General features: G+C 39.5%; 1 protein-coding gene across 1 annotated transcript; it reads right to left on the reverse strand.

Annotated features, from left to right (window-relative positions):
* Nucleotides 1-1,272: 1,272 nt before the first annotated feature.
* LOC147170103 (arsenite methyltransferase-like) lies at nt 1,273-8,895 on the reverse strand. The gene is made up of 11 exons (XM_086081921.1): nt 8,767-8,895; nt 8,398-8,431; nt 6,965-7,092; nt 6,713-6,863; nt 5,444-5,580; nt 5,293-5,362; nt 4,645-4,726; nt 4,444-4,575; nt 4,161-4,300; nt 3,968-4,090; nt 1,273-2,539 (listed from the first exon to the last, which is right to left on the reverse strand). The coding sequence occupies exons 1-11, from the start codon at nt 8,781-8,783 to the stop codon at nt 2,432-2,434; spliced, it is 1,122 nt and encodes a 373-aa protein (XP_085938047.1). The 5' UTR covers nt 8,784-8,895; the 3' UTR covers nt 1,273-2,431.
* Between the last annotated feature and the right edge of the window lie 243 nt (nt 8,896-9,138).

Below are 9,138 nucleotides of genomic sequence, written 5' to 3' on the forward strand. Positions count from 1 at the left end.
TTGTAAGAAAAATCAGTGCACTGCAATTTTGTGTGATAACAAGCGATGCTCAAACAAATTAGGCAATGTATGGCTGCCATTTCAACTGGTTCCCTTTTATTTATTGATTATGTAACTGCTGGCGAAACTATAGCAGAATGGATTCTTACATGTTTCGGGTAATAATCTGCTCATATTCAGCCAATGCTTCAGAATTAATTGGACAGCGATTCACAGTGCTGAAAGACAATGACCCAAAGAGTATTTGAAGGCAAAGAAATGCAATGTTATGCAATATGGTCAAGTCCGATTCCGAATCCGATTGAGGTTGGAGCCCCAGCAGTACGAATGGCATCATTCTTTTGGAATGCAAAATGGCAGTCATTCAGATTACAGCCTCTGACAAACCCTAACCTCTGTCAATAAGTCACTGGGTGGAAACCCCCTCATTAATATTAAATTAATATTCTATTCAGTATAAAAAAACAAACCTTGTATATTGAGGACTGTTTTGTTGTTGTTAGAGGCCTCTTTGCATGATCATCTAAACGAATGTCGTGCCACATCAGGAAATGCTTCTTGAGAATACAAAAAAAACTTGCAATGGTTTTTTGTTTTGTTTTAGTTTTTTAAGGGCGACACCTTCAGTCGAATCACATTGGACTCTGCTGATTGACTCCTGACTCCCAACTTACCCAAATCAAGTGCCCAGGGGTTGACATACGTTTTCCACCCTGCGCTTTGAATGTTTACATATTGTGGCCAATTATTCCTCAAGTTGAATAAAAATGAACAATTTAATTTCAAAGATGATGATGATGATGCAATATCCTTATACAAAAAATTACAACGCTCTTGAAAGGTGAAACATCTTACTGCTAGCACCGGGCTGAAACACCGTAAATCACAATTTTGACAATTTGCCTTTTTTTTTTAATCTATACTTTTGGTCAGTCCCCACATGTCGGTGGCATTTTTATGATTTTTTTAAATTATTCTTTTTTTTACCAATCTTAAAGTGTTGACAATGGCTTGCAATGTTAACGGTTGAACAAACCTGCCGTTTTAGGGGAAAAATTATGATTTCGGAGGTTTAATGTTTTGGCCCGACGCTAGCGTTATACAGTAGGCCTATGGGTTATAAATACAAGTATTTTCCCACCAGTTTTTGACAAATATAGCCTGCATAAATCCATTCATCTTATCACGCCTTACCTTTCGTTTTATTGCACAAAGAAGTGTTACGACCCCCTTGTACCTAATGGATGCAGTAATGTGGCATAATAATCAAAATTTCATAATTCTGATTCCCATTTATTGACAAGAAAGCAAGCATGATACAGAACAAGTACGGCTTAAATTTTTTGTTTTTACAATTTTGGGATGTTTGCATTCAGTTTCACCCCTTAAATGTAAAAATGTGTTAAAACAAAAAATTGCTGGTAACCTTCAGTTAAGGAAAGCCCACAAATGCAACCGAATAACTTCAAAACATAACAAATAAAAATGTATTAAAAAATTAAGAAATTAAAATGGGGCATTCATTTTGAATTCTGGTCAAAAAAAAAAAAAGACATAATAAAACAAGACTGAAAAAAATATATGGTAACCTTAATATTTTGTGGCACAAGCTTTTAAGGCAAATCAAACACTTTCTGTAACTCTGAGTAAGACTTGTGCACCTGTCGACAAGTACTTCGGCAATGTGCTCCGGCTGTATTAAGTTGGAAGGGTGCCTTTTCTAGACTGGATGTTAAAGCTCCTTTCACAGATGTTCAGGAGGATTTCGATCAGAGCTTACAGAAGACCACTTTTCGTTTTTGTTTTCTTCCCTCTGCCATTCTTGGGTGTTTTTAGCTTTATACCATTGAAATACCTGCAGCTGAGTCCAAACTTCATTGCGCAATAACATTTAGACGTGAGGTGTCATTGCAGCCTGCACAGATTTAAGAACTTGAGCCTATAACTTTTCCAAGTTTCCTAGTATGGTTATTTTCTTTGAACACCTTCATTTTGCATGTGTAAACCACAATGCTAAAATGACATGCTTGAAAGTTCCAGTTTTGTCTCATCTGGAGGGAGAAAAAAAAATCACTTAAAATTTTTTGGGCTTCAGTGTACCTTCTGGAAAATTCCTGTCCTGTTACACTTTCAATGAACGTTGTGAGTTTTCTCTTTCATGGAAGGATAGCAGCACTTTTATGGACTCTTCAGGCGAGTGCAAAACACAAAAGATTGTTTCTAAAATACAAATTCGCTGGGATTCTCCATTTTAGACAAATTACCATAATTAGTTGATGGTCCTTAAACCATTACTTTGAAATGTATAATGTTGATATACAGTATGTGTTGATGTGAGTTAGCAACCGTTTTGAACACAGGATCATTCTACGGTCTACTTGGTGCTGCGGACATAATGATGCTGGGTTGCCGCACTCAATTCCTCCCACAATCACTTGCAGCAGGTTGCAGACTTTGTGCTGCAGCACCCCCCTGTGGTTGAACCTGGACTCTGTTTAGGTAACTGCATAGCCAGCTCAAAAGGATCCTCAGAAAGTGCCTGGGTTGGAGGGAATTATCTTCTATCAGACATTGGTCTTTGATAACACAGTATTTCAATGACTATATCACAAACGACCATAGATAATCACAGTCAGGGACAGTCCAAAGGTTCAAGCATGAAGTATATCTCAAAAACTCTTATTGTAGAAATAGTGTGCAGTCAGGGCTTGAAAGGTTTCTATGCTGGCCTAAACTATCAGATTCACTGACTTACATTTACAACTTCAATTAAATTGTATTCATTTAGTTTCAATTGTCCAGTATCCTCATTTATGAGTCATTCTCTTGGCTGGCCAGCTTCCAGTTGTGTCCATTTCAGTTTTGGAGTTGCGATGTGTATAATCGGTGACGGTAGAGGAAGAATATGGAAGGCCCAGGTTCGAAATGCACCGCTGTATGATATATGATATCTCAATGCATATTGTAAATTTGGAACTTGAAAAAAAAATAATTTTTGGTGTGATTTAAAGGGGAAGTCAACCTTTCTTGACAATAATATGTTATATGTGACCTCACTAGTCTAAACATGACTGGTTAATATTACATTTGTGGAATATGAGTTATGCAGCAAAATCCAGCCGTTTTTAATCCCATCTCTGCGGGCGGCCATTTTGCCACTTGCTGTCAACTGAAGATGACATCACAGTTGCTCAGGCAACGACCAATCACAGGTCACCTGTATTCTAAAGCTGAGCTTTGATAGGCTGTTACCTGAGAAACTGTGATGTCATTTTCACGCTACAACAAGTGGCAAAATGGCCGCCTTCTGATATTGATCAAAACTGCTGGATTTTGCTGTTTAACTCATATTCCACTAACACAATATTAAGCAGAATACTGTATTTAGATTAGTGGGCCTGCATAGAACATATTGTTGTCAAGAGACGTTTTTGAGGTTGACTTCCCTTTTAAGTTTAAGTGTTGAGATTAAAACATTTAGCATTGTTTGTGTATGTATGCATTCACAGAATAACCATGAGAGCTGAAAGCATCCCATGAGTTCAAGAAGAGAACATTCCTTCCTGTTTCCAGGTTCCCAGCATGGCTCCACAGTCTGGTTATGACTCTGAGACAGCTGCTTGACCTTGAGCTTGCGTATGAGTGCATATGTTAAGAGTGTGTTGAGAGTGTTTTATTGATTAGAACTGTACAATTAGACTTTCAGGGTGTGTCCACAATTTCAGACCGATACCACAAACACGCTGACCTCTAGTGATTAAAGTAATTTAATATGTTTTTCGCATAAGCAGGGGTGTTCAAGTCATCACTGGTCAAGGGCCATTTTGTAATCATGATTTCAATTCGATGGCCGTTGTGACTGTGAAATCATAGTAGCATTAAATATACACAACAAGTTGATTGAATACCTCAAAGTTATTAAAAGTGAAGATCTGGTCCCCGGACCTACGTTTCAAGTACTACTGACCTTTGGTTCGACTGCACAAGGTTGACAGGAGCCTGCTGGTGGCTGGAGAGTGAAGTCCTGTGCAAATCTGGAATGGGTCAGGATAGCGGCTAATTCACCATCTACGTCCACCACTTGATCAGCCTGTCCGAAGCAAGCACTGGGTCAATGTCACTGGACATGATCGGATGATACAAGCGCTATATATACAGACCTTGAAGGTGTACTGACAGTCAAAGTGAAGGGAGTCCTCTGCCCCTGTAATGCCCCCATTATAAATGGCTTGACATGGCTTTGGAATGCCTTTCGGGACCTTAAACAGACGGTATGTGGCAGAGACAAACTTGAAGTCCCCTGTAATGCAAAACAGGTGGAAATAAATGTGTTGCTTATTTAACAGTGTGATGTTGGTGGCAAAATAGTATTGGATTCTGCCTTGACAGGATACAATGACAGAACAGCATTCAAACAAATAAAGGCAGAAATGAGCAGCAAACCCAGAATGGCTTGCAGTTCTTTGTTGTCAACGGTGACGATGCTGGCAGTAACGAGCCTCGGTGGACTGAATCCCACTTCCTCAGCCAATTGAAGCAGATCTTTGTACCACAATGCGCCACCTATACACTCCCCTGTCATGAGATTTTACATTGAGATATTCAGCTGTGTCTGCAGCTCATGTATTTAAAAAAAATATTCACCCCACAGGACTTTGTGGTTTTTAATTTCCACAGGTAGCCTCTCATTGCTGTAGATGTCACTGAAGTAAAGCTCGCCACCTTCCTAATCATCAGTACAGCAAATACAGTAGACAAGTGCCGTAAAAATCTGGTCATGGGGTTCCATTGAGAACAGAAAGCGTTGACAGAATGTGCTTAAAAGGGGAAGTCAACCTTAAACATTTCTTGACAATGTTGTTTGTGACCTCACTAGTCTAAACATGACATTCTGGTTAATATTGTATTAGTGGAATATGAGTTATGAAGCAAAATCCAGCTGTTTTTTATCCATCTCAGGGGGTGGCCATTTTGCCACTTGCTGTCGACTGAAGATGACATCTCAGTTGCTCAGGGCTCAGGCAACGACCAATCACAGCTCACCTGTTTTCTGAAGCTGAGCTGTGATTGGTCGTTACCTGAGACCTGAGCAACTGTGATGCCATTTTTACTCGACAGCAAGTGTCAAAATGGCCGCCTTCTGATATTGATAAAAAATTGCTGTATTTTGCTGCTTAACTCATATTCCACTAACACAATATTAACCAGAATACCGCATTTCGACGAGTGGGGCTGCAAAGAACATTGACAAAAGATATGATTGTCCCATTTCAAAAATGAGTTCAAGTGGACCTTGAGCACACTGTAGGCTTCAGTCAGGACTCGCTTTTTGTCTGGAGAAAGATTCACCACACAGTTAGAGCTAAGTGATAAAAGAAGAGAGAGAATTTAAAAAAAATGACAAATAAACAGCATTACAATGTGAGAGCAGGAGGCAGCTTACATGATGATATCAAAAGAGTTATTTTCCAGACCCGCCTCTGTTAAGGCCTCGATGTAGCCCTGAACAAAAGTCACGTTGGGCTTCTTGTAGCCAAACTCCTTCATGTGAAAGTCCACATGTTTCCTGGCCACTTCGAGCTAGACAATATAAGACATTGTAATTATGCTTTCTTGCTCCAAATATATGATATCCAAAGAAATACTTGAAAGACAATGGGCCATTGAGGGTCCATTATATTTGCTTCTACGTGTAACCTACATATACAATAATCGGATTTCGTTTCACAAAACGTGCTTATGAAGAAGCTGACAGAAGTGGAAATATTTCTGTTATGAAATCACATTGACAAGACTTGCCGCCCGTCATTCTCGGATCATTTTATATTCAGGGAAACAATATGTTATTATTATTATTATGTTGTCTTGAAATGAACGCTTGCAACCAGCTACAAGATATCCACAATTGGCAAAATAAATACTATAAACGTGCCTATAAAGGCAGATGACGTAGATAACTAGCATGATCGGTTTCTCTCTTACGTGCCAATTTAGTAACTTCACAAAATGAAGTACTGTAGCTGCTAATTTTCTGAGAAAAAAAAGTACATTTACTGTTGTACTAAATTTTGATTGTATTTAAAAAAACATCTATTATTTTATTTTTTACATTTACTAATGTACCAAATATTTCATGTTGTTTGAAAATAAAATACTGTACATTACATTCAATGTATAAAAGTAAAATTTTAAATACATTTTTGAGCTGGAATGGGAAAAATACCGTGATACCATGAAACCACTTTTTTTTTTCCATCATGGTTATCATACGGTTAGAACATCAGTGTTTCCCACAGCACATTAATACATGGGCGGGCCACCGAAGTAAACTGGCCACACCCCTAGATGTTTTCAAGAAAATTCATTCAAAAAATATATTTTTTAAAAAGTGTCGCGACCGGATACACCGCATGTAATGTTAGTTCGCCATCACTTTGTGGATTGTGAGGCTAGAGTTGACGTAGTAACAGGACTGAGTCCCCCCCGCCGGAGTCCACCCACCCAAGTAGATTTCAAATCTGTGAGAAACACTGATATATGTAACATGCCCATGCTGATTTATACACAAATATTTCTAAAATGCTAGAGATGATGAATGTTAGCACAGTTGCATTCTGTTAAAATAATTGCATTTTTGCATAGTATTGATCGTTTAAAATCGGCTCCCTCTGAAGACCCTGGTACCAAATGCACAGCCTAACCCTGATTCTACCTGATCCTCAGTCATGTCGAGGCCGGTGACATGGCCAGCCTCTCCCACCAGTTCACTCAGCATGTAGCAGTCTCTGCCACTCCCGCTGCCCAAATCCAGAATCCTGCAGCCCTCCAGACACTCTGGCACCACCAGACCACAACCATAGTATCTGTGGGAGCAGGAACCCCAGTACATAATATTACCAATAATACATTGCAAAGTAAGTTTTTAAAGACAAATATTAATAAAATAAAATAAACTGTCAGCAACCTGTCAGTCACATCAGGATGGACCTTCTTCAGAGCATGGAGGATGTGTTTTGGGTAGGGCTTGACTGGAGCAACACAGGCATTAGTCTTCAGATCTGAGGTCTTCTGTAACTTCTTTCCATAATAATCCTACCAAGAGATCACATAGGCAATGTCATAAGAAGGCATAGGGATGTTGGGTCAGGGGCCAGGGCACGTCTGTAAAGAGCACAATCTGAAAAACAACTTTATCATTGATCACTAGCCCAAAAATATGGCAGTGGATATTTTGCGGTGACCAGCACCATCTTGCTAATGTTATTTTGTCGTGAAGGGCTCCGATCGGTCAATCGCTGGACCGAACCATGCACTGGACGTGGTTCCAGCTTTGCTTTACCCCCTTCTGTTTTCTTTTCACAAAATGTTCATTTTGTTTTATCACAGAAGAAAGGCTGTTATCGGCATTACCAGCCTAATCGTAACAATAACCCTCAGAGCATATAGAATAGGGCTAGGCAACCCTGGTCCTCGAGAGCCACAGTCCTGTGCGTTTTAGATGTCTCCCTCCTCCAGCACTAATGATTCAAATGATTAGCTCATCAGCAAGCTTTGGAGAAGCCTGATAACGATCCTCACCTATGTGTGAGGAGGGAGACATGTCAGACATCTAAAAGAGGACTGCGGCTCTGTAGTCAATAAATTGTAGTTTAAAAAAAAAAATACAGAACAGGATTCAAACCCGTGATTCCACACTTTTGGGCAAAACAGCGGTGGATGGCGAGTAACAGGTGTTGTGCCGCAAACTCCACCCCCGCCTCCTCATACGTCGTCCACCCTTGCCCCTTGATTAATTACGCAGATAATCAACAAAAACAAATAATTCTCAAAAAAAACAACGATAGACTCTCATTGTTCGGTTCTCTGAGAAAACAGGGATTAATTGAGATAAAATCATGCACCCCCTTGCGGAAGCGGATAGCACAAAACTACCAAACAGCAAATCAACATTAAATGCATATTTGCAATTCGGCACCCGTGAACACTCATATTGTTACCCTCCACCCCCCTCTTTTTTCTTTGTTGTTGTTGTCCCTTCTGTTTTTTGTTTTTGTTTTTTTAATTTAGTGTTTTTCTTTTTTGAGGAGATTTTAACTGCATTAATCCCAGTTTCCCCCGAACACCAAACAATGAGGGTGTATCATCGTTTTTGGGAGAATTATTTGTTTTTGTTTGTTCATTTGTGTAATTAATCAAGGGGCAACTCGAATGGAGGCGGGGTGCATTTTACGGCAGGGGTGCAGTTTGCGGCACAAAACTTGTTACGGCAAAATATCCACTGCGAACGAATATTTACGAGGCAGCTTTATTGCTATATGAAAGTGTTCCAAAGTGTTGTTTGGTTGTCAAAGTTATAGTAGTATGTACATTTGCTATCAAGAAAATGTTTTATCCTACCTTAACATCCAGGTGAACGGTGGTATCCACAAAGCTTTAAAAAGAGTATTAAATGCATTACATACCGTATTTCATAACACACGAAAGCAAGTTGTCATCAAGTTATCTCAGGGCTAAGTTAAGCATCGTAAATGTGTTCGCCTAACAGAAGTTAGCTCAATATACATTCAAAAAAATACATTGTACAATTCGCAGGATATATTAGACGTATATTGCGCTGTGTAAATCTGCAGAATGATGTCACTATGAACTAGACGTGTCGCGTAAAATACAGGTGATGGACAGTAACGGAAGAGACGACACAGGTTCTCAATACTAAAAGCTAGGCTAAAGGAAATGGAAAGGAGATGTTAGAAGCTTGTTCTTAACCTTGTTTTATCAGCCATTGCAGGTGCTAAGTGAAGTAATCTTTGTAGAAAACTGAAGAAAAAAACTGTTGCGAATGTTCGGCGCAGTGGACTGTGCGGACTAAACACTAGTCCACACTGAGGGTTCAGAGTTCACTTCCTGCACACCCTGTGCGTCATTTCACTATCAGTGTTGTTATATTCATTGCATTGGGCTGTCAGGTTTCCCAAGTGTGCGCGCGCGTGTGTTTGTTTAGTGAAAAGCCAGGTTTTTATTTTAACCACTTTTCTGCTGCTTAAATGTGAAAACGTACTTTCTGGTTTCCTAGTCCTCCATGAAAGCAGAAAAATAAAGGATCAAGGATGGACTCGTGATTGTGTCACAATTGTAGAA

The sequence above is a fragment of the Leptonotus elevatus genome, chromosome 8 (genome assembly GCF_054856555.1).
Source record: "Leptonotus elevatus isolate MCC_2025b chromosome 8, RoL_Lele_1.0, whole genome shotgun sequence".
NCBI classification, from domain to species: Eukaryota; Metazoa; Chordata; class Actinopteri; order Syngnathiformes; family Syngnathidae; genus Leptonotus; species Leptonotus elevatus.

Bases quoted from the DNA above. Each gene is read 5' to 3' on its own strand.
- LOC147170103 (XM_086081921.1), bottom strand. The intron at 5,363-5,443 runs GTAAGCTGCCTC...TTTATCACTTAG, and splicing joins AACTCTTTTGATATCATCAT to CTCTAACTGTGTGGTGAATC. The intron at 4,727-5,292 runs GTCCACTTGAAC...ACTGATGATTAG, and splicing joins AAGCCTACAGTGTGCTCAAG to GAAGGTGGCGAGCTTTACTT.